The 27,072-nt window shown below is 34.6% G+C and overlaps 1 protein-coding gene across 1 annotated transcript in view; it reads left to right on the forward strand.

Annotated features, from left to right (window-relative positions):
- Positions 1–260: 260 nt before the first annotated feature.
- LOC137405079 (basement membrane-specific heparan sulfate proteoglycan core protein-like) overlaps positions 261–27,072 on the forward strand; it is a 38,896-nt gene continuing 12,084 nt past the window's right edge. Inside the window, exons 1-14 of the mRNA XM_068091304.1 lie at positions 261–395; positions 8,256–8,427; positions 10,695–10,792; positions 13,570–13,692; positions 15,388–15,525; positions 17,107–17,227; positions 18,858–18,913; positions 19,210–19,335; positions 20,632–20,760; positions 22,970–23,112; positions 23,989–24,121; positions 24,823–24,945; positions 25,109–25,186; positions 26,400–26,525. Of these exons, the coding sequence (XP_067947405.1) occupies positions 278–395; positions 8,256–8,427; positions 10,695–10,792; positions 13,570–13,692; positions 15,388–15,525; positions 17,107–17,227; positions 18,858–18,913; positions 19,210–19,335; positions 20,632–20,760; positions 22,970–23,112; positions 23,989–24,121; positions 24,823–24,945; positions 25,109–25,186; positions 26,400–26,525 (1,684 nt within the window). The 5' untranslated portion in view covers positions 261–277. The remainder of the gene's footprint in view (positions 396–8,255; positions 8,428–10,694; positions 10,793–13,569; positions 13,693–15,387; positions 15,526–17,106; positions 17,228–18,857; positions 18,914–19,209; positions 19,336–20,631; positions 20,761–22,969; positions 23,113–23,988; positions 24,122–24,822; positions 24,946–25,108; positions 25,187–26,399; positions 26,526–27,072) is intronic.

Here is a 27,072-nt window from a genome sequence, read left to right on the forward strand (position 1 = left end):
TTATAAAAATAACTTCAAATGCAGTTAACCAAAAAACTGTCAGACTGTAATGAACAATTTTTGTGTGTTTTTAACCTTATCTTAAAACTATCTGCCTCTTTTTGTCCAATGAATCTTTAACCATAAAGTTCTCTAAATTTTTTGTCTACCATTGTAAACAAAAAAGTTGCATTCTGTAGTTTTTTTCCAGTTTTATATATTGTTGCTCTCATTGTTGAACAGTCTAGAACTGAAGTGAAGGCGAGGGAAGGGAGTGTTTCCTCCTGAAGGTGTCGAGATGCTGTATGCACAGTATTGTCTCAACTTATTGACTTTAACCAACAATGTAGTGTGTGGATGCACTTGTGGTTCTGACAGGTCACTTCTTACAGCAGGCTGTGTAAACCAAACAACAAGTTAGTACCCTATTATACTATTATTTCTAGTGATCGCTTTCTAGGCTTCAAAAAAATTTCTTACCCTTGAACAAAGCTTTCCCAATACATAATAGTCAATTTCTTTGGTCATTGATGCTCCATTACTATATTTTCGTAATGCTTTTTTGTATATTTTGTATGACATAGAACGCGTAAGCTTTTGTAAAATTAATTCTAGAGTAACTGAACAAAGATATTATTTCAACACTCCTTTATTCCAGAAAAAATGAGTAACTGACATTTTTGGCCATTCATCCTATGCTGGCAGAATGACTGATACATCACAAGTTGCTTACATAGCTTACGTAATAGGCATTCCAAGTTATCAATCGAGATGTCCTAACAGGTGCTGAGGTCAACTCACCGAGAGCTTAGGTTACAAGTGAACTTACTAGATAGACAGCTGATTGATTCACTTAGCCTACTTTCATATTTTGTCACACTCATTTAATGCACTACTGTCCTATTCATGCCAAAGCAATTCTAATTTCCTATCATTTGAGTCTTTTGAGTTTCAGTACTTTTCATGGGTGAAAGGTAATTAAAATAATATGTCACATGTTCATCACATGTTCATAACTAGCACTTTGTTGGAATCTGCAGTCAAAAATGCCTATGCGCAATGCTGTGGAAACAGCTTTTTAATGCTAGTTATATTTAACATTTTATTAGGTAGCTTGCAAGCTTTCATCCTGTTGTGTCAAGGACAGCATTGATTAACAAGCTTGTATTGAGTCAGCAAGTATGATGTGAGGTAGCCGAGTATAGCTGAGTTGTTGTAACAAGTACAGTTAGTATAGTGGAAAAATTAAGTATTTTAAAGTGCTACTGAAGTATGCTTTTAAGTCAGTGTTCTCAATGTTAAATGTTAAACAAGACAACATATCAACGTGTTGTTTTGTTTGCAACTTGTCCGCTAGTCAGAACCAAATGAGGAAACTAACTTGCACATTATGTAATTATCTTGGGTTGGTTTTGACAGGCATACTATCGCTTCTCTCTGGCTTCATATTTACATTCTCTGGTTGCGTAAGCTCTTTAAACCTACAGCGTATTTTAATACCTTTTCATTGGTCACATAGTACTCAAAACTTTTAATATTTGGTATGCTTACAGTTGTTTTTAATTCAGGGCAGCAGTGTCAGCCTGTAACACTATGCGTGAAGCCATTGCATCACTGCCATTTAAGCATCACATTTTGCACTGGCAGTCAATAGGTCTCTGTGTAATAACCTAGCGCTGTAATCCATCAGTCGCACAGTCTTGGGCTGACAGGCAAAAGGAAGTTGTTGTGTGGTTACTCATTCCTTGCTGTTGACGACAGGAAATGATGATTCTTTAATTACAACATCTTAATAGCAGCCTCACTAGTATTCTAGGTGCATTAACTGAATATAAAAGATATAATAAAAGGACAATTAACATTTAGCAGGCGTAACAGTTCTGGGAAACTGGAGGCTGTGCAAACTGATAAGTCAGAATGTTACTTTACCCTGCCTTCTTATTAGGCTTTTATAATAGTTGATATCGTTACTCAAATATCGGGCCACATGATTTGTGGCATTGTAGTTACAAATTAAGTTGTCTTAAAATTAACCAACAACAATAACGCTTGAAGCAATGCCGAAATGGAATCAACATTATATATATACCTATATATATCTATAAATATCTATGACAAATAGTGCAGTTGTTATGGTGTCCTCATGGCGGCCATTAGGTCTCAGGTTTGATCCTCACCTGCTGCTCACTTTTCTGGGGATACTGGTTGAAAATAGATGAAATGGACTTGGACTAATAGCATGAATCTCATGCAGTGCTACTTTATGAGCGAATGTCAGAAGAGGTGCTCCATGGGGAGGATGCAATAACTGTTGTACAGAGAGACAACAGTCAGGAAATGGTTGCTATCAGAATGTAGGGTAGATGAAATCACGATGAGGAATGAAGGAATTGAGGAATGCGGAATGTTTTGTCTAAGCACGCCATCAAGTGGACGCACATGACATCTTGTTTTGGTTCAAGAGTGACCAAACTTAAAGACAAGGTCACCAAAAAGCTCTCAGCGGCTACTGTCCAAAAAGCAGAATACATTACGGAGAGCAAGCAAGGCCATACGTAAAAAGCAGCCACAAGATATTAACCTAGCACTAAAATCTATCCCGATGGAGTCAATCAATGATACTAATACAGTGTACACTAATCCACAGTATGGCAACCATCACCCTGGAGGAAATGAATATTAAGCAACTGTTCGCTAGGTCTCAAGCCTCCATTTTAGCTTGGCAGATGAGACTAGAAAACAAAGTCATGGGGTAGCACAGAAAATTAGCAGACTTTGTGAAAGATCAACCCACAGTTTGAAGTGTCCATATAAGGAAGCCACAAAAGAAGCTCTAAAATTTTCCAAATAGCCACTAATAGAACTCTTGACATAACCGAAGGGGTACATCAAAGATTGAGATTCTAAGAACGTAAACAAACTTTTTACCCATGATCCATACTGAGTGCAAAACTAGTTCAAAGATGAACTGTAGAGACCAATGCCAGTTCTCCCAAATCCAACACCTCAAAATTCAGGACAGACCTGTGGGAGAAAGAAGTTATGCATAAAACTACTGCAAACTGGCTAAAGAAGTTCAAAGAGAGTCACCAACACATTGTGGACCATCAAGGACCCATCATCAGTAAAACAGACATTAAGTGCGGAGAGCAGCGTATGAAGAATTGTGCAGCACCTGAACCTGACATGATCCAAGCTTTCTGGTTAAAGAAACTGATATCTATCTGAAATCACACTAGAATGTTTATTCAAAATGGCTGCCAAAAGGATGACCTGCACCACTGTTGAAACATTTAAAGCGGGTACCAATTTCCAAGAACTACTGACCTGTAACATGTTTGCCCACAAACTGAAAACTTCTCTCAGGATTAGTTGCAGACAAACTGGAAGAGCACTTAGTCAGCCTATGACCAGCAGCTCAGAAAGGAATTGAGTGGAACAAATGAAGAGCCAACCACTGGTTGCTGGTGAGTTGGACTGTTTGTCAAAACAGCAGGAGAAGGCATACCAATCTTGCTTTGGCTTGGATTGACAACAAAAAAGGTCTATGAATCAATTCTCCATAATTAGATCTTTGATCGCCTAAAGTTGTACAATGTCCACCCTGTCCTTATGACATTTATCAAGATGTGGGTGATCTACTGGAAGACAGAACTAGAAGCGATTGACAAGAAACTGGCGAGTAACCAAATCGAGCTTGGTATCTATTAAGGTGACTCTTTATTGCCAAAGCTCTCCTGCATATGCCTAAACCCCTAAGCAATATTCTGGAGATGATCCAATATAGGTATCAGTTTAGGAGTAGCACCAAAATAACCATGGATGACATCAAACAACTTCTACAGGGATGACATCAAGCTGTATGCAAAGAAAAAGGGGGCATTGATTAGCTAATACGTGTCAGTCAGATCTACAGCAAGGACAACGGAATGACCTTTGATGTTGAAAAATGTTGAAGGATTGTTTTCAAGTAAAGCCATACTGTACACACAGATGGCCTGCAAATGCTACCTGCTACCATTAAGGATATGGATGAAGAGTACAAGTACTTTGTGCTTATGTAAAGAAGCATCAACCATAAAATCAAGAAAAATGTTAGACAGGTCTTACAAAACCAGCTCAATGTCATGAACCAATTTACAAAAAACTAAAGGCCTATGCACTGTCAATCACAAAGTTACCCAGGAGAAACCCAGAAACAGCTTTAATGTACTTGGTAAAAATACTTATGGCAGCCAACATAGTTTTAAGACCAAGTAGTTTCCTTACGGGTTAATTTTCCATTATTTGGCTTGCTTATGTATTGTCAGTAGAATAAATTAATGAGGAACGCAGACATATTGTTATTTCAATGGAACTTCACTCTTAACTCTGCTAGCTTACATATATATATAAGTATATATAGCTAGCATACATGCTAGCTTACATATATAACTAGACAATATGTAATGATTGCATTGGATTTTTATATTGGAGGTCTATGAAAACTCTTCTATGACAACCTGATATTAATAAAAAAAATCGTACTAACTACCACTATAACTGAATGTACATGTATTTTGTTATTGAATCTAATTTCCATAACCACATATTGCTGAGGGATATAAGTCTATAATACACTAGTATAATTCGATACACACCCTATCATGTTGCCTTTGTAAAGCTTTGCAAGTTGGCTAACGCTATTTTTACAGAATTTTTTTATTTTGATTTATCAACTGTACAAATAGTACAATAAAACGAAGAAAACAAAGCTTTAAAAATATATAAGCAACATAAGTTTTTAATATTATGCTACAAAGGCATTCTTATGTAAACAAGAATGTTTAGTGTTTGACAATGAAAATGCACCGTCGGCAGCATTGAGACATACCATTGCGCATTAGGTAGACCAATAGAAGCAAATCTAAATTTGGTTTAGCATCAATCAAGACATCAAAATTATCAATCATTTTTAAATCTTGTGTTACATTTTCTTTGATAAACTTTTCAAGGTTTGGTAATCTACATCAATGCTTTATAATATAAGCTTGTAGCTATAAAGTGTTTTTATAGGCTACCTTATATACACAAATTCCATCTTTTTTCTCTGTGTGGCCTTTTTCAGTAATGTTTGTTTAATACTTTTGCAAACATGTCGCTGACCAATGTGAATATTTACTCAAGGCAGTTTAATCCGCCAGGGTTCACTTTTAACTATCACCAATAATTTTATCATAGTGTTTGAAGTAATATGTCTAGTGATTTTTATAATATGAAAGTGCCCTTTGCTCTAATGTACATGTAATTCACCACGCAATTAGTAGCCATCAGAATTGTTTTAATGTATTAGTTATCATATTGTTGACCGCATGGATGCAAAAATTTGGCCTATTCAGCCACACCTTTGGTCTAAAGTGGGGTTGATGGTACAACAAATAAGCTAGAATAAGAACATGTATGAAATGTTGAGTTAAACTTTTTGTATAAAAAGCTCAAGCTATTTGCAAGCAATAAAATCATTAAACCTTTTCGACTTACAATCGAGTTCACACCTGAAATTAATTTACTTGTCCCTTGAGTGATCTGTTATGTGTGGAATTCATTTCATGCTCCGCTTTTTAACCTACTTGAACTTTCATAGAAAACTTTTCTGACAGTTTTGCTTATAAATTGACACTAAACTGTACATTCACTATTCATCATTATCGGAATGTGTACCACTTTTGGGCCGTTAAAAATAAGATAATCAAGACTTTACTTACAACAATTTCAATGTAATATCTCTGAAATATTTGAATTTTTTCACTAGAAGTAATTCTTAACATTCAATTAAGTTTATTTTAGTTCAGGAAAAATTAAATGTGAAAAGTATTTTATTAGAGATTGCTCGTTAAAATTGTAATAAGTAATAGTTTTATTATTTTAACAACAATAAAAATTATATAATCTTCGTTAATTTGAAGTTACTTATTCTATGTTAGAGTAAATTACACTGCTTATCTTTTTCAGTGTCTCTACCACCAATGATATACAGCCCCCCATCAAATATATATATATTTGATGGGATCTAGGCCATAATAACATGAAAAGTTCATATATTATATCATTATTTCAATGATAGGAGCTGTCACTTTGCGCGCTATAATGGCACGCAAAGTCCCAAGGTCCTTTGTGATAGATATTGGTATGAGGGCAGGTTTCAGTGCACTGTAAATACTGTACTACAAATGCCTGGTAATTGGTTAAATAAATTACCGTATTTTCCGGACTATTAGTCGCTATTTTTTTCAGATGTTTAAAGCCACGCGGCTTATTTAGAGCCTGCAGCTATTTTTTGGTTTTTTCTTTTACTGCTAGGGGCGCACTAATCGGAATTAAAATCAAAACTAAAGAAAAGTTATGCAACGAAGCATATATTACTTTTTTATTCATCTAGCAAATAGAACACAGAAGTTACACAGAAATGAAGTTAAATAAATACTGGTTATTTTCTATTGCTTCTGTTCCGTTTTAACCAGCAAAGTTGCTGTCGTGTTAAAAAACACTGTTATGAGTTCTGCCGCCTATACAAAAGGTGCGGCCTATATGTTTCATTATCGGTTTTGTAAAAATAGAGCAGATGCGGCTAGCATAGGGGAGCGGCTGATAGTCCGGAAAATACGGTAATGTTACTATTGTAATTTGCACTTATTCAAACTTTTATTTGAAAATATGATTCATTACTATATAATTTAACTAAATTGATATAATAAATATGCAGGATTTTAGTTATCTATTTTACAAAGAGATAAATTATCCAAGGGTTCTTTCAAATTTCTTTTTTGTTTTCAGCTCAGGCACACTGTTGTACGAATGTGTGCTGAGAAATTCTTGAAACTTGCATGTAGATACACCCATTAAATCAAAGTTATTCCTATGTTCAATGTTAGGGAATAAGCATAATTATTATTCTATAGAGTAAGGTGAGACCCACAAAGTAATCTATGAACAACGCTTGTTTGTTATACAACAAGTTGCCAGCATAATCTACACACATTAAGCTTGGAGAAAATGTTAGGCTATGTTTTTATTGGATGTCTGCAGTTGCAAATGCCCTAATGACTGACTGAATGGGCTGAGCTCACTATAACTGCTGTTTAAATGATATCCGAACTGTACGTGACTCACCAGGTCTATTCATTTAGTAGTCCATTTCTGAAGTATCTTTCTGATAACAAGCCGTTTGACATTTGAGAATAAGCAGAGAGATTTATCAGAGAAGATTGATAACTGCTGATAGTATAGTTTCTATATAGTTTAGTTGCAGAGTAATTAGCACAACTGGCAATAGATTGCTACTTATCTCATCTCAAGGCAGTGATTAGTGAATTACTAGCTTAAGTATATTTATCTATACAATTAGTAGTGAGGCACGCGAAGAATATTGCACTGACCACCAGCAGACAGTTGGCCTTATCTCGCTTTACAGTATACTCACATTTAAATATAGCACCAGACAGTCAATTATCGAGAGTATTCTCATGCAGGCCATAGGACTAAATCCTAAATTTCTAATGTCAGCTGATACGATTTCAGAAGTCACTGATTGAACTTTGAACTGTCTAAAAGTTGCAAGTTAGTTCTGACTTGTGTACATCCAGTATACACGGTGTGTTCGTTGAAGTCAGATTTTTTAGGTTTGATACACTTTGATCAGAAATGAAGCTAACTCACGATTACTTGGGTAAAAGATACATCATTAAACACATGCTTTTGATTCTGCATGTATCCTGTACTACACCATAGCATCTAAACAGTATTTGTGATTTTGTAAAATGAAATCCCAGATGTCTTCATTAGGGAACTACAGCTTGACTAAGCAAGTTCATCTCATTTGAAATTTAATTGTTATAATTTTGAAGCTTGATAATCAGAATACCTTGGTGCAGCAGCACAGCACCATAGTTAGTGCTGCAATTCAAAAATCTATATCTTACCTTCATCACCTTCAACTTTACCCGCTATAGGTAGAGTCAATGTTAAAGTTAGAAATAGTCAAATAGATGAAATATTGCTTGCGAACCAAAGCTCATCATATGATTAGAATTTTATCTCATCACTTATAAAGTTCATTGTTGGGTTAGTTTTTAGCTAAACGCAACTATTATGAGGTCTATCCACAACTCAAAAGCTAATTATAAATATATTGATTTGTGTGTGACTAATATATTGATTTGTGTGTGACTAATATATTGATTTGTGTGTGACTAATATATTGATTTGTGTGTGGCTAAATATTATCTTGTACAATTTAGTTGGTGGGCTGCGAGTGCTAGCCTCCCCAGCAAACCGGACAATTGATGTTAGACAAAGTGCAAGCTTTTCATGTCAAGCAGGCGGTGATCTCATGGTTGGCATAGAATGGCAAGACAGCGCGGGCAGGAAGCTGGACTCGCGGCGAATGCAGCTAACTATTCGCAACGCCAGGTAGGTCTCCAACTAGTGTTCAGCTCATTCACTTCCATGTGTATGATCTTGGACAAAGTTGCATTCTGGTACCTTACCAGTGTACTCATACAAAGCAAAATGTTGATATGACTGTTAACATTGTTTTGATAGGCAATAACAGGTTGTATTCTGTTTTGTTTGGCACATTGTTTGCTAATGGTAAGCCTAGTGTATGTAATTTTTTCGAATTGACATTCAGTTATAAGCACAATGTAGAGCAATTTGTTCAAAAAATATTCAAAGCAATATTTGTGCTTGTGGTTGTTCTTGCATAATGTAAACTATGTATAAGTAGAAGTATAACTATGTATAAGTAAACGGGCCAGAAATTTAACAAGGAGTTGTCAGACTAGAGGGGACAACTACTTATTTGACATGTAGAGTGTTTTGTGCCTACATGTAGCTGTTGATGAGCTACCATTATTGCTACATAGGTATATACAAAAGTATGCAGGTAATATCAAAGCGTTTTAGGAGAAATTGAATCTTGCACTATACTTTATACTGAAGGCAAACAACTACAAAAATGACAATATCTTCATAACTATTCTTTGTAATTTTGCAAGTGTAATATTTTCATTGGCCAAATTGAGTGGCCCACAATTACAGCCGTATTACATGTATTTTTAGTGACTATTTATATGACCATGCCTTTGAGTAGTTGTGATGGCTATAGAATAGCAGTTTAATATTATTGCAACATAATGGTCTCAAATGGCACCATGATGACTTCTTCTGTTGTTTCCCAGTTTTTTATAATATGATTATGTTACCGAAGGCGTACATGAAATAAAGCAGACTTGATCATTAATTTAATTGGCAGTGAGATAAGGTGTTTATGACAGAAACCCATTTGCTACTATTTAGGTGTAATAAAGTGGTGGCTGTTTAAATGCCCAGTTCACACAGCCAATGAATCAACTTATGTTGTCAATAGTCATACTACAAAGCTCCTACATAATCGGCAGAATGGTAGCCGAATGAGTTGGATATGGCATTGATTCACTTTTATTGATTCATGGCAATTGTTGTCACTTTTAGCTTCATTTTGTTCTAGCTCAATCATGTTCATCAATAATTGATCACAACCAATAAGAGGTTCAATAAACATTATAACTAGTTTTGTTTGATGATCGATTTTTTGTGAAATTTCACTCCAGTGTCAAAATATTTTGCTGTTATATTTTTTATTGTAAGACTCAAATGTTCCATATATTTTATCGGTTCCAATAGCTGCATCTAGTTATAAAATTGCATTTTCAGTTTAAGGAGTTGTAGATTTTAATTATTTCACTGGAACAATATTCTTGATATCTGCCAATGCATTGTGCAGGTTATTCATTAATGGGTTTGTGTAGCCATAGTTGTTAGAGAATGTCGTCGAGTTAATACAACATTTCTAATATTGTGTCCCTGCGACCTTTTGATGCTTTGCGAAACATTTTGTCTAACTTTGTGATTATTTTGATTGTTACCTCAAGGCTTTAAAATGTTATTGTTACTGAGATCTCTTATAACAACCCATTTGAATAGAATAACATTATGACTACTTACAAATAATTACCAGTTAATCCAAAGCTGAAATATAGGTAGACCATAACAAGATTTATCATAGCTTTTATTAAGATGCTAAGTTTTTCAACTATTAAAAAATACGAGGACAATTTCTTTTGTCAAGTTTGTTGTTACATTAAAAAACTAATTTAAAAAAGGAAAGCTTTCAAAATCTTTAATGGATTGTTGCAATGGGGATTAGAAATGCGTACATTAAAAATTTTAATTTTTATGAATTAAAAAGTGTAAGAGTTCTACAGATGCTTCTGCAATAATCTGATAGACGTAACTCTACATTATGACTCTAGGATGCTGTGGATACATTCCCTATTCCTCTGCTTTCTATTATGTCTTTAGTAGTTGTATGTGGAAAAGTGATCTACAATGACTATGGCACACTTTTCACTAGCCCAATACTTTTAAACATAGTGTAGAAAGTGTTTGAGTATTATTTTTGAAGAAAAGCGATATCAAAGTCAATTACTCATTTCGGTATACCTTTTATTTGGTTTATACGTAAATGAACTAAAACGCAAAGTAAAAACAGTGTCAGATACTTTGTAAGAAAATTTTAGAGTAGCCATTTTTTATTCTGCAGCATTGGTCCCTGAAAGATTGGAAGCTCATTGGCTCTCCGTAATGGAAATATGAAGGCTGGTTGCACTATTTTATTAGTGCTGCTTATTTTGCAGATTATCGGACGCTGGAGTATACCATTGTGTTGCCTACAACTATCTTGGTGAGAGTGTCAGGGACTCTGTCCGACTAGTTGTAAATGGAAAACCACCAGGTATGTATAACTAACTAGTTTTATGCCCAGGGCTGATACTCTGAAAGAAACACCCACCTGGATAGGCCCAGACTTTGATATTGTACCCCCAATCACCTGGTTGGTCAATTTGAAACACACCCCCTAAACACTGGGAGTTCCCTAGAGGGCGCCCAGGTTCCATGCCCAGCTAAACATCCAATATGATTTATGCAATAATAATAATAATATCATCATTTTCATTTACAAAGGAAAACAGTGAATATCAATGAAATAAATATCATATCAATCATTCTGAGTATATTGCTAAAGGGTTGCTAAGATGATGCAGTGTCGACTGTCTCTTTTCCCTTACTTTCCCGCCAGCAAGCAAGCAGCAGTTATCTGCATTAAAATTAAGACTGGAATTTCGGTGCAATTTCTTGGTATTACTGTGGCTGAATAAAACCTTAATGAGCATGGGCCCTTTTACTGGCTTGGTTGTGGAAACCCCCCTAAAGTAGCAAATTCACTGACAGTGCCCCATGGTCTGAAAAACCCCCTAAAACGTGATTTTGGGCCAAACCTAATGGGCTTTTTAAAGGGGGAGTATCAGCCCTGGGGTTTTATGTAGTGGGCAAGGGTGAGTAGGCGTGGTCGGTTTTACTGTCTCAGACAACTTCATAGATACGTATATCCAAGTTCCTGTAAACTAAAAAGACATCTAAATAATGCATGATTTGTTTGTCAGTTTTAATACACAAAAGAACCACCATTTGCTTACTATTGTATATGAAAAGTGTCACTATTAAACCTCTACAGTTAAACACCTGATGACTTTACTTGCAGAGTTAATATTTGATTGAAATAGGATTTGTTCATATCCTATTGTGACGTTATTCAGATGAAGTAAGACCCTATTTTGTACCTTCATTAATATGTCATTTAAGAATAGTTTTATTGGACATGGCTTTTTAGTTTTCATCATTTGCAAGCAGTGATGCAAGATTTAATATACGTATTTCACAGGTATGCTAGATAAACAAAAGTCAATTGTTCTCCTTTGAAGCGAGGAAAGAGATTTTAACATTAAAAAAACTAACATTGACAAATAAATAAAAAATTCAATATTAATTTTTTATAGTATACCATTTAACCTAATCTAAGCATGAAAAATATAAGGAAGTTGATAAATAAAAATTTCAATGTTTAATAACTGATGTTTCATAAAATGAATTTAATTTAAGGAATAATTGATAATTCCACTCATATATGTACTTAACTAGGACATACTGTTACTATACTTATGAGTGGCCATAGAAAAAAATGGTTTCATACAATTCTATAATAATTAGTTGCAAATTAGTTGATACAAAGGATGTCAATGTAATCTAAACAAACCTGAAACTTGGTTGATCTTTGATAAGGTTCAACATGTCTAATTCTAAACAGCAACTACTCCTATGTCAAAGTTTACAAGTAATACATGTAAACTTACTTGATCTTACATGAACTTTTGCTCTATTTGCAAAACTCTTCAAGCTACATAGTTTTTCGGTTTTATGATCCTTTAATAACTTTTTAAACGATTGGTGTTGCCACAGTTACTTATTCTCATGAAACTAGATGATCTTCAAGTGCTTGTTCTGTGGGAGATATTTAACATTTTCCGCAAGAGCTCAAATGATTTCTATTACCACAATGAGTGCCCTCAGCTATTCCAGTCTTCTTTGTTATATTTAACTAATTACTAAAGTATATTACTAGAGAAAATCAGAGGAGTATTTTGATTGAGCATATTAGGCCCCTACATTTGAATAGTAGTTTTGGGCTGGACTGGCTAAGGTTGCAAGTTAATATTGCTTCATTGCTTTTCTCAAGTACAAACTATCTTGTTTTCATTACTACTTGTTGCTATCCATTTTACCAGAAGCACATTTTCATACATTTAACTAATTCATACCACGTTTTTACTGAATTCTAGATATCAGTTGGGTAATAGTCTGCACACAAAAAACATAAGATTTGGAAACACAGTTATAGTTGCTTCTCTATTCTTTCTACTAATTGAATCCACTTGCTGTATCTTAGAGGAATTTTTGTTCATGTTGTTGAGTCTTTTAATATTTCTTTCTGTGATGCAAGTTTCTCATTTTAATCTCTTATCTACTCTTACTAATTAGCTATTGGCCTTAAACGCTGCAGACAAATCTATATCCTGCTGATAGTTGAAACAAGTGAACAAAGAAGGCGATATCGCTTGTTTCAATAATACCCATAAATATTTCAAGGTGGTAACTCCGGTAAAGTAAGGAATATTATGCTCGACAAAACCTAACCCTGCAAAAAGTGTCTTTGGTTTTCTAAGGTACATTTTCTATTTTTATGAACATAAGCGCATTCTTTGGCTGGTTTATTAAGTTTTAAACAGACAATTAGTATTCATAAACATAAATAATTATACTGTGGGTTTATAGTTTTCTTTTTATGTTGTCTTACAAAGTGCAGATATTGCTTTTCTGTGTGAAAAAGACAGTCATGAAAAATAAATGCAAAATCCTTTGTTATTCTTGTTTTTAGCCTCTCAGTATTTAATTTGGAATCAAATTAAAAAGTAGTGGCTTCTTTTTTCCCTAAGAATTTTTTAATACGTAGTTGTATAAATAATACTTCTAAATTATATTCGTTCTTACATGCTCAACCCTATTTCCAGAAAGACTAAAATGTGGCTCATTTATGTTTGGTCTAGTTGTACATCTGTTTCTATAAGTTGGTAGGGAGTATTTTCAACATAGTCATAGTTCTATATCTACATGCAGGTCCCTGTGAGGCACTACGGCCATGCTCAGACTACTGCGAAGACGATTTACGGAGTCCTACAAACTATACTTGTTCATGCCCTTCAGGGATGCGTCTCAAGTCAGACTTGCGAACTTGTGAAGGTATTCACAGTTTTTATCTGTTTGAGTTATTCAAAGACTAGAGTTTATCAACCAGAATAAAACTAATTCTTACTTTTTAGTTTGGCCTAGTTATAGTAATGCCAGAATCTAAAGTACAGCTTTCCGATCTAATAAAGAGATGATAGAAAATTACAAACTTTCATTCCTCATAATCTAAAGGTGTAAGAGTTACAGCATTTGGTGGCACTAAGAAGTCTAAACCATGGTTATACCAATTGAAATAGGGCAAATTGTTTTGCTTTTGCTGTCTTTCTCTCAAATCTCATAAGTAGCCTGGGGCATTTCTTTCTTATATTTATTATTCTGCTCGTAGCTATTTAAAAAGATTATATGTAAATATTTATATCTTGCATATCTGTTTGCGTGTCAAATTCATAAATAAATTGTTGTTATGCATAAACAAATTAACAATAATAATGTGCAAGAGACATTTTAAACAGTCAAAAACTTAGAGAACCCCAACTCAGATCATACATGAATTAACTTGTCTCAATTTTAGTCTCCAAACTGTTTTCATTCTGGATTAAATTTGGTACTTATGGCTTTCAGAAACATTTTGTTTTGCTTAATATTAAACAATTTGTAACAAACTAATTAAAACTAATGTTTTTTCGTTGTATTTATACATCCCCTAAAACTTGTTTTATCATCATGACAAACAAACTGGCCAAATGATGTATTTCATCATCTTGAGTAAAAAAGTCTGCTACACCTATCATACATTTCTAAATTGTAATTAGAAGTCTTTATAAAGCGTTTACCATTTATTTAAACAGCTTTCTGATTAGAGTCACTATGACTAAACTTAGTATTAAAAAGCTGTGGCAATGTCTAAATGGCTTCTAGTGAATGACAACTTCCCATAATTGCTTTATTATCTGCTATAATAACGAAGAGAGTTACTCAAAAAATTTCCAGATGACTACTCTATACAAAAATTACATTTTAACTGTTTTTTAACTCTATGAAAAAAATACATTAATTAAAACCGAATGATCCATGTATGAATGAAGGCGTCATTTTCCTGTGTTATTTCTGACTCAGGAAAAAAGTATGCAAGCTAAAATCCAATATTATATTAGAGAAAATATATGTCTAGAACTTCATGCGACTTGTTTGCTAATATTCTCGAGTTGTTTTATGAAGCATGTTACCCTCGCAAGTTTATCGTTGATCAAGTATAGGGAAGCATTTAAAACGCGTTTTTTCTGTCGACATGAGTTGTATGCATCACCATATCTAAACAAAGATAGACAATGAGAGTCACCGGATTACTATACAACAATGATAAAATTTTGCAATTGGAGCGGCGACTACCTTTGATGATTTAGATGTACGTCGGCTTACCTAAATTCAACTGTAGCTGTGACAGTGAAAGAGTTGACTCATTATTTCGACCAATAAATAGGTTTTTTTTATAATTAGACTTGTTAAAACTTAGCATTGATGAGTCAATTTTAAGGTTCTTTTAGATTCCTTGGACACTATATCAAAGTTCGCAACTAATTATTTTAGATTTATATTAATGCTAGTTTGGTTTGTTATTAAAATTGATTTCTTCTTTTATGCCAACTTACAAATACATTCATGGTATTTTCCAAATGCATTTACTAAACCTTTAGTCATGGAAACCTAACTGCACATGAAAAGCTAAATAAATTTTACATTTGGTAGTGGTGCCTGCTGACGCATGCGCTGAATTTGGATACCTTTGCTCACATACCTGTATTCTTGACAAGACTCAACCTCGAGGATACAGATGTGGATGTCCTCCGGGTATGAGCTTAGACACTAACCAGCGAGGTTGCTTAGGTGAGATATTGGCACGCGGTTTAGCAGTATGTTTACTCAAATGCTTATAGTTTGTTTTCTTTTTGAAAATATATGTTGCATGTTGTGAGATACGACATTGCCTTTAATGCGAAAAATTTGTTTGGGTCATCACTTTCCAGACTTTCACATAAATATCTAATCCTGATGCAGAGTCAAGTATGAATGCAAGTAAAAAAGTGACTTCGCCATTTTAGCAAATAAAATATTAGACTACTAAGCACTGAAGTCATAAAAATGTATTTTTTCTATCGATCCTAAGCTGTTTTCAAACAAACTCCCTTTATATCTAGTATCAAAGCCCATCAATTGCATTTTTAATAGATTGTGTCTGCTTTGTTTAGGTAATTTTTTCTTTTGTTTTTTCTGCAAACTTTTTGTACACAATGTTAATGTTTTAGTTTTTTAACCCAGACTTAACGCAGAAGGTTTTACTTATTACTTCATTCAATCGTCTGCTTTTTTAGTTCCATGTTTTCATTTTTCGCTGGTGCTTTGCTTTGGTCTTAGATGGTTAAACTTGTTTTGAGAAAGTTATACATCACAAATATGTTTTTGCAGAAGTTGAGAAAGTGTGTGTACATGGTGTGTGTGTGGTGTGTGTGTGTGCGCGTGGATGGGTTGGTGTGGCGCAGGTGTGTTTGGTGTATGCGCTGTACACGTGTGTTCGTGTGCGTGATATGAGTTATTATTGACACAACACTGCCATACCGATGCGCTGAGTACTCCGTAGTCAAACATCTCCTGTTAATTGGTAAAATACATACTTTGTGACTGAGGCAAACTTAACCGTATTTGTAGTCTGACTCCTGCTAGGAAATATATAGGCCTATGGCTTTTTAACGTTTAAACTCAAGACCTTTGAAGTATGGAACCAATAATCATAGAAGCTTATTTAACATTCCTGAACATCACTGAAAACCCTAATGAATCTACTGTTAATTTTTCAGCAATGTTGAAATATACAAATATTCAAGTGATAAGCCAGCGATATTATGAGCGATATTATGAGCGTAATGCCAATTTTGGGTGTCATGCAGGGTGTCACACAGGGTGTCATGCAGGGTGTCACATAGGGTGTTGTACAGGGTGTCATGCAGGGTGTTACACAGGGTGTTGTACAAGGTGTTGTACAAGGTGTCGTACAGAGGGTCGTACAGGTTGTCATACAGGGTGTCATACAGGCTGTCGTGCAGGATGTCGCACAGGGTGTCATACAGGGTGTCATGCAGGGTGTCGTACAGGCTAATGCTACCATAAAACTGATAATTTTTGCTTACATTCAGTAATACATGGTATCTGTTTGGATTTTTACATGATGATGAGAGGATCTTCACACTCTTATCATCTTAGTTTTATCTTCTGAGTCCTACAGTGGCGTGCAGTTCATAAGCAGCTTCTAAACCAAACCATAGGGTCAACTGGCTTACAACCTATCACGTGGTTTTTTACCCCCTCCCCCCCCCGCATCCTTGATTAAATCAGCAACTCCAAATGCATGGCCATGTAGTCAATATATTTTTATTATTTTCTATGAGCTCATGTTTTGCTATATACATGTAGTTCCTGCTTGTGAGAGGCTGAAACCATGCTCACACGCATGTCGTGATGATACCAATGACCCAAATAGATATATATGCAGCTGCCCTACAGGAATGTCTTTAAATCCAGACAGGCGAACTTGTACAGGTAATAATAGCTATCAAGCCTATCTGAGGTTGCACCTAAATATTCCCCATGTAGGATAGTTTTGCATTAGCGCTTGTATTATTTTATCATTTCCTTTTAAACTCACTCGTTTCTTCTATTCTCACATTTTTATCGTTGATTTAAGATAATTATATTTAAAAGTTCAACTCCACCAGCTGTATATTGGCTTTTAGATCGATGCAATTATGCATAAATTTCAGTTTATTAAATCCGCACATAGTATCATACAGGGGGTCGTACAGGGTGTCGTACAGGATGTTGTGTGGGGTGTTGTACAGGTTGTCATGCAGGGTGTCATATAGGGTGTCGTACAGGATGTCATATAGGGTGTCGTACAGGCTAATGCTACCTTAAAACTGATAACTGTTACTTACATTCAGTAATACATGGTATTTGTTTGGATTTTTACATGATGATGAGAGGATCTTCACGCTCTTATCATCTTAGTTTTATTTTCTGAGTCCTACAGTAGCGTGTAGTGCATAAGCAGCTTCTAAACCAAACCATAGGGTTGACTGGCTTACAACCTATCACGTAGTTTTTTACCCCGCATCTTTGATTAAATCAGCAACTCCAAATGCATGGCCATGTTAGTCAATATATTCTTAAAGGTTGACTTGCAACAAAATTCACATTACAGTTATTTGATATCAAAAGATTCACCATGTCTTACTCTGTTGTGTTGTAGGTGCAAAATATGTGGAAAGGTGATTACAAGCTCTTAAAAGCTCAAAAACGAACAGAAAATCGCAGCCACACGAGACCGCCGTAGTTTGGATTCTCTTTCCAAAACGGCTCAAATGTGATGTAGTTGTGAGAGATGGTTTCTGTTTACACTTTCATGCAACAGTATTCGTCGAAATATTTTCACAAATATACTTCACGCATTCAATAAAACCATGTCTATCGTTCTTACGCGTCTAATTTATCGTCATCGTAATGCTGTCACTTTGAGCAGTGATATCCTATAACTTACCGTAAAAATTCGTTTAATTTTTTAACCTTAGTTTGAAGGAGTACATATCATTGTCTGATAATCATGACGAGCCCTATTGGTCACTTGTGATAATCGAAAAGTGCTGCAAAAATTATTTGCGAAGTATTGGGTCACGTGATCAGATTACGACTTGACGATTGAATAATGCCGAAAAAAAACTGTAAAGTAGCGAGCATCTATATTTGATATGGGGTCTTCGGTAAAACCCGAAGTATTTGTCATAAACTAGTGCTACGATAAGTTTTGTATTTAGCTTTTCATTGGCCTTTCAATTCACTTGAGAATATCACGTGACAAGACACTAACCAAATTTCATGGCTACGTCATCGAAATAAAGAGATTCCAATCTACGGCAGCTTTTCGTTTTTGAGCTTTTAAGAGCTTGTAATCACATTTCCACATATTTGGCATCATTAACACAACAGAGTAAGACATGGTGAATCTTTTGATACCAAATAACTGTAATGTGAATTTTATTGCAAGTCAACTTTTAAGATTTTCTATGAGCTCATGTTTTGCTATATACATTACATGTAGTTCCTGCTTGTGAGAGACTGAAACTATGCTCACACGCATGTCGTGATGACACCAATGACCCAAATAGATATATATGCAACTGTCCTACAGGAATGTCTTTAAATCAAGACAGGCGAACTTGTACAGGTAATAATAGCTATCAAGCCTATCTGAGGTTGCACCTAAATATTCCCCATGTAGGATAGTTTTGCATTAGCGCTTGTATTATTTTATCATTTCCTTTTAAACTCACTCGTTTCTTCCATTCTCACAATTTTATTGTTGATTTAAGATATATTTAAAAGTTCAACTCCACCAGTTTCATATTGGCTTTTAGATCGATGCAATTATGCATAAATTTCAGTTTATTAAATCCGTTACACTCGACCTTATCTTGTGTCAATATGCAATAAGTTGTAAGTTCAGTTATGGAATATTTACAGTCAATGCTTGTGAAAGACTGAGGCCCTGCTCCCATTACTGCACAGATATTCCTGGAAATGTCAATGGATACACTTGTACCTGTCCAGCTGGTATGCTTATCAGCGCAGATGGCAGGACTTGCATAGGTACAGTTGATCTTTGCTGATTTATATCTAAGGTCTACTACTGACTGACTGCAAATGCTTCAGCTAAATTTAATAATGAGAAAACTAATAGGTTTTATTCTGTTGTAATTACAGCTTTAGGGAAGTTTGTTGCAAGAGTTTATTAACTTTTTACAGTAATACCTTGACTACATATTGATTCAATTTTTTGTTTGTCCTCATCATTGTTGCTGATACCTTAGCACTGTTTCATGTAAGCGGTTGTTGGGAAAATTGACAAGCGGACTATTTTAGTATTTATAAAATGTAAAAAAAATTCAAAACTTTTTGGTGTTATTTCCACATGATTTCATCATACGTTGTAAAAGAAAAATTTGAATGAAGCAGTTTTAATTATCAAAATGTTGCAGTAGCAAAAATAGCAAATGCCAAATTACATGAATTCTCTTGCAATGCACATTTGAAAAAATAACGTTTGATTGCAACATGTCCATAATTATGCTGACAGCAAGATTTGTTTCTGTCGCAAATGTTAGACTATCTAAACATAGTTATACAAATTCTTTGGATATAATAAACTAATGCAGTAATAATAAATTGTCCACAAAATAATGTTTTTGAGTTAGCCAAATCGAGTGTTGGCTGCTCAGTCGCAACAACAGTAATTCATATTTATTTACTGACATGCTTACTCATAGATAAGCATGCTGAACAAATATGACCTACACTTCAAAAAACTAGTTATGTCTAAGAAAAAGTCTGCTTTGTAATGATTATCAAAAAACCTGTAGACTTTGTCACATATTTAAGGGCTCCAGCTTTAATTAATAAAATAATTAAAGAATAATATAAAAGTTTGACTGATATACTCATCTCACTAGACCCTTAATTTTATAAATATAATAATAAAATAAAGATTTCTTTTATTTTTCACACTATTTCATTTATAAAATCATATACAATATTTACTATGTCATCATTTCACAAATTGTCTTTTTTGTGTTCAACACAACTTGATGACTTGGTAACTTGATGACTTGTTAACTTGATTTGATCGGTAAGTTACTTTGTGAACTTACCATGGGTAGTCTGTATGTATATATGTACATGTACAATACCTGTACATACATGTATGTACAGGTATTTTGTATGTACCCGTATTCTGTATGTTCAGTCATGTATGTATATATATGTATGTATATATATGTATGTACATATATGTATGAACATTATCTAAGCCTGCTTGTTCTGCAAGATTTTCTAACCACCCTTCTCATACTAATTCAACCTGCTTCTATTCTCACTAACTATTCATAGCTGATGACCCTTGCAAGTCATCGAAACCTTGCAGTGATTTGTGTGTCTTAAACACAAAACGGCCAGAAAACTATGAATGTCGATGCCTTCCTAACAGGCTCCTCAACAGTGATGGCAGAACATGCATAGGTAAATTGTATGCTTATTGTATTGTGTAATTACCGAACATGCATAGGTAAGTTTTATGCATGTTGCATTCTATGACTATTTAAGATGCATAGGTAAGTTGTATGCGTATTGTATTGTGTAATTACCGAACATGTATAGGTAAATTTTATGCCTGTTGTAATAGGTTTGCTGAACATACATGTGCGTAAGTTATTGTATGCACAATTTATTGTGGGATTACTGAGTGAATGTAAGTAAAATGTATTCCTAATGTATTTTGTGGTTACTGAGTATATATAAGTGAAATTTACACCTATTGTATTCTGTGGTTTGTCGACTACGCTGAGATAGTTCGCGTTCTAAATGTATTTTGTGATTGTTGAAAATATATAGGTAAAATGTATGCCTCCTGTATTGTGTCACTATTGTGCGTACATAAGCACAAGTAAATTGTTTCTGTCTTGCATAGTGTGATTGATGAACATACGCTGGTAAGTCTTTGTCAACAGCATTGTATCATTGCTAAACTTGACAGTTATAAAAATTTTGTTCAGTAGCTTTAGCACACATTTATATCAAAACCAATTTAGTTATAACATTTGGATTTAAAGATTTAACTAGCTTTTATCAAAATAATGTTGCAATTAAAGTCACAATAGAAAATTAATTCTTCATTTTTGATTAAACAATGCTAAGTATCATCATTTGTTTTATTAGCCCGAGTACTAAAATGATAATGTGCCGTAACTAATCTAGAAATTGCTCTCATCAGACTGGTGTGATGAGCTTTTTAATTATTTATATTGTTCCATTACATGGAACAACAGTTCCAATAAAATCAAATACTTCGATAGCTCTATGTATGGATATATACGTATATACAGTCAAATCTCTATGTACAAGTTTGAGTCATTTTTTGAGTTGTCTCATATGTTAAAACAGTAGTGTGTTTGAGTATATGTAGGAATAATTTGTAAGACATATGATCGACTTCAAAGACCTACGAAAGCTCAGTAATAGAACTATTAAATCAAGGGCATTATAGAAAAATGTAATAAAATAAATTGATAAAGAAGTAATCAAGTAATTATAAGAGGTTTTAATTTTTTTAACCTTCAAAACACGCAAAGGGAAATTTAAGCTTGGCAATGTGGAAGTATAGATTTGGGACAACTTACTTTAGTGTAAACTAGATAAAGTTTAAAATAACTTAGGTCTTAGTTTATTTATTCTTCAATAATTTTACACTTTCACATAGGAAACTGCAATAGTTAAAGAAATATCTGGATGTAGCTTGCTTGAGTTTACTTCAGGCGTGAGTCAAATATTTGATCATGTGTTATGTCGTATATTAAAAATTTTGTATGCTTTTGCAATTATAAGCACTGGTTCATCTGTTTTTCGTAACTAAAACACCCATGAGTTGAAATGAATCAAATCTGATGTTGCTGTTATATTCAAGTCGGATAAACTTGTATCGACATCCTCCGACAGGTGGTTTGCTACTAATAAATCTCATTTTTTATTTTCGGTTGTATTAAAAATTAGCAGCACTAGCCATTTTTATGTACGACCAATTTGGAAACCTGAATGTTTTTATAACTGATTTCCTTGTTCATTGCGCTATCGATAGAGTTAACGAAGACTTAGTTTTGAAAAATTCCAAGAGCTTGTTGCAAGTTTCTGTTTATAAATAGCTAGCAATATTCATTAAAGATTAGCTTGACAATTTTGTCAACATTTGAGCCTTAGGGGGGGTATAACACAAGTCAACATTTTTATGCAATCTCACCTTTTTACCTACTGCTGAATATACTCCATGGATTTTTTTCATCTTCACTACCATTACCATTGCTTTAAAACCAGTTAGTCTTGCCATCTTACCCTCTAACTGTATCTAAATGATAGCCTTTTGAACTTTTTGCCTACCTCTCATACCACTGCTCCTGGACTTCAGCAAGACACAATACACACTCATCAACTTTTTCACCAGGAAAAGGTTACCTCTTAATCCCAGTTGTAACACTCCCTCACACCCTGCCCACACATTTATTCCTATACGAATAGATGCAACCCAGCTGCTGTTATTCATGGCATTAATGTAAAACATCTGATGATGAGTCACACACATACGTGCCCTCGCCCTTGTGGAATTTTATCATTTGGTGTATATTGCATTTTTGTGAAAATACAATTTGTGCAATCACCTGAACACTTCATTATTTGTTAGACGTGTCAGTAACAGTGACCCCTAAAGAAGTAGATCTGAACATTGGGGGCTCTACTAGTCTCACATGCACGTTGAATACTGGCAACTCCAGAAACCTAGGATGGGAGAGAGATGATGGTAGACCTCTTCCTTCCCATATCAGGGTACTTACTGTATTTGTGTAACATTCTGTGCTATTGTACATGTACATGCACTGATAGTTTGCTGTTGACCATCTACCATGTATGCTCGTCGCTAGTTTTTGCGCTATCATATCAGATACATACAATAAAAGTTGAATCTTAATTCTACTATCCACAGCACACCCCTTAGTTCCATGTTTCATCAGTTGAACTGTAACACGTTGACTCTAACAAAAGTTTAGCTAAGATAAATTTGATCAATTGATTTCAGTCTATATTTTATAAGGTTTTTGTTTAGCTGAAGCTGAGTTTGTTATGAGTTGTTCATCTGTTTTTGTAATATTCCTGGTTTTAACTACATGAAGTTTCACGAACTTTATTGAACTATTATCGGTATTACAATTGCCAAGTCAACTAATTGTTGTCATTCATCAGTACGAAAGAAGTTTTTATTTTTTTAGGAGTTTGAAGAGAGCCCAATTGTTGCAAAGTGATTATAAATGTCGTTGCTTGCAGCACGATTTGCAAGTTGCAAGTTTTGATCGCATAGCTGTTCAGTGTGTTTTAGATTCAGGTCAACAACTTTGAACCAAGAGTTACATGATTCGATTATCTGCTAGTTTATAACCTGAGGACGAGTGCTAGTGCTATTTGATACTTGCTTTTATATATGCGTAAAATCCTATTGAAGGCACTAGACAACAATTTCAGATAAACACAAGGTTGATCTGAAGGAAAATGGCCAGATAATTTTAAGCACTCTTATTCATTATTCATTTGTAACAATTTCAAACAATCTGATAAATTTAAGATTACTGTAATGTTGTCAGGTAACATCTGTTCATTACAACTCAGTTCCGAGAATTAATTTTCATATTTATTTATTTTCTATTTTAGCAACGTCTTATGTCAAGATTCAGCAGTAGACTGAGCATAACAAGGGCACGAGGTGAGGATGCTGGGCGATATACATGTCGTTACAGAGATGGTAGCATAGACGTACAAGACACTGCAACAGTTTCCGTACAAAGTAGGTATTTTGTCTGCCATAAACTGTAACGGTAACTCGACGCGACGTCTTATGTTTGTGTAGCTTAAAAATTTTCATGTACTCTCATTGATATGCATTAAAGGTATTACACTCTTCATCTTATATGTTTTGATATAAACCTAATGAAATAGTGCATCATCTGACTATTCAAAACTAAGATCATTTTCTTTTCTCATCTCTCTTTTCAGCAATCACTTCGAGTCATTTGGTCAGTGGACGTGGGCAAAAAAGTATCATGGGTTTATATTTAAAGGTCCAGGGCCTTCTGTATACTCAGTTGACATAAATACTGCGCGTGATCTGAAATGAATGTCCATTTAGTTCTATTTCAGATAGACTGTATGGTTATAGTGTGTAGATTGCTGCTAGGAATCAGCCCTAATGAGTGCTCAAATCGCTGCACAACCTATTTATCATAGTGGGAGGATATAAGGATATGGATACATGTATTGATTAGTTCAACTTTCATAGCATATGTTTATGGACTTGGTACATATATAATGTTGTAATTACGTACTGCTAATACACAAATATTATTAAGACACTCTCATTGCTCTGTTTGAAAACAAAGCAGCCAAGATATCATAACTCATCACCAGATACATGATCGTCTTGAGTCATTGATATGTATATCATGGAATGCATTAAGAGCTAGCTGTTATATTATTATTCTCCAACAGGCAGTTGCGACAGCAAATCGCACCGTTGCACAGACATATGCGTGACTAACCCAAGAGCCTCTGCTGGCTACACTTGTCAGTGCCGATCAGGTCGATATTTAATAGATAGCTACAACTGTAGAGGTAATCTTTTAGCACTTTATCGTTCTATCTTAGACAGAAACATTTTTCAACTAAAAATATTGTTTGTTGGTATATGTGAGAATGAATATGTTTGTAACCTATAGATTTTTCTGCACCTTTTGGTTATATGGATGAAATATCAAATCATGTTGCATATTTGTAGATTGTGAATGCAATGCCAGATGTGTTTCCAGATCCAGTGGAGTGTTGTGTTACTGCAACCTAAGGGAGTCATGCAAAGGTGTGTACCGCAACATGGATAGAAGTATACCCACATCCAGTTTGTGTTACTTGCAGTGAGATATAGTTATTACCCCTCATGAAATTGACTAAATTGGGTTCCTGTGAGAGCTATAAATATCAAATCTTGTTATTACACCGTTTGGTTAAGCTGCTGTACATAAATTAGCGTTTTACCTAAAGGCTGGTTCACACTATATCGCCGTATCTCGGCATTGATGCCGCAACACTTCAGTGATCGTCAATGATAACAATGTTCGCACTATCACAAATTCATCTGCGTTTGCCTCAGCGAATATGCCGCTATATATATGTAGTGTTCTCATTTTTTTCTAAATGTTTTGTGAAGGAGCCTCTTTACTGTCGCGTACTCGAATCAAATACTAGTCCAGCAGTAAACATCATAAACGGAAATAAGTAGATCACGTTATCCGCGACAGCGAATTGCCATCGCCGAAGTGGTGCACATTATACAGGCGGTCGTTGATGCTCGGCGAAGTATCAGAAACGTTTGACAGCTGCAAACTTTCTAACATATTGGTGTTGCTTTGTCGACGTATTCGTTAGGCTTTGTCGATCCCATCAGTTTGCATTGGACATAGTTGAGGATGAATGCCGAAAGAACAACGCCAACATACCCCCTATATTATAGTGTAAACCAGCCTTATTGATGAATGCTGTAGGATGAGCATTGTTTCAATCACATCCAAATATCGTTGAATTATGTAACATTGAATTATGTAATATATAACTTCAGGAAACTGAGTGTAGGCAGACTATTAGAGTGCACGAAGGTTTAATGACATATACATGTACATAATAATAAATAGTGTAATATGAACTAGCCAAGGAAGCTCGAGTCCAGCTCAAGGAAGTCTAAATTTAGCTCAAGGGAGTCTAAGTATATAACTGCCATATTAGTCATGCTTTGAGCAAGGTGTTTTAGTTATAGGTTTTTTGATGCTACAAAGACGCACAACTCTAGAATCCATGTTGACACGAGGCTACTACACTTTTTACTTTGGCATTTCGTGCTATCAAGATTACTTATACACTTTTTCAAAAGTTTGTCATCTTTATTGTTTTCACAGTTGATCATGGAACACCAACAACTCTGTAAGCTGATTTCATAGGTAACAAATCTTGTAATATGATTAATAAGGTAGCTGCCAGTTCTTATTAGAGTTAAATGATTCTGTGCTTTTTAAATACAGGTGATACTGGTATGTGTGAAAGGTTCAGCCCTTGTGAGCATTACTGTAGAAATGATGGCTCTACCGGCTTCCGATGTTCCTGTCGCTCTGGGTACAAGCTAGACAGTAACTATAGAAACTGTTCTAGTAAGTTTATTTCTTGTTGCGCTTGTAATTGCATAAAGGTTTGGTTATGCACACACCAACATCAAAAAAACTTTATAAAAACCTACGAAATGCATAGCAAGGGTGTAGTTACTTGTTTTGGCTGCACAAATCATTGCTACTAAATGATGAGTTGTGTTAACAAATAGATCACTGCGGGAAAATTGACCTCAGTCGCTTGCAGGCCTTGAATTTGTGCTCGATTATCCTTTACTGTTCTTAAAGTATTTCCAGCATATATATTGTTTAATATGGACTACCAACAATTTTTGATAGCAATAGCGTTTGTGCAGCTATTTGCATCTATATATATTTTTGCTCCAAAAAATGGTTATACGTCAAAAGAGCCAAGTAAATAAATACTTAGAGTTAACAATGAGAACTGGAATGTAAAAATGTTAACTTGAACAAATTGAATCACTTATCAAGTTATCTGCAATATTTCATTAATAGTTTCAATGTATACTAGTGGCCTTTATACCACTAATTATGTCATTAGAATATCTTTGCTTACGTGTAAATAGTTGTT

Source organism: Watersipora subatra, chromosome 9 (assembly GCF_963576615.1).
Source record: "Watersipora subatra chromosome 9, tzWatSuba1.1, whole genome shotgun sequence".
Classification (NCBI taxonomy): Eukaryota; Metazoa; Bryozoa; class Gymnolaemata; order Cheilostomatida; family Watersiporidae; genus Watersipora; species Watersipora subatra.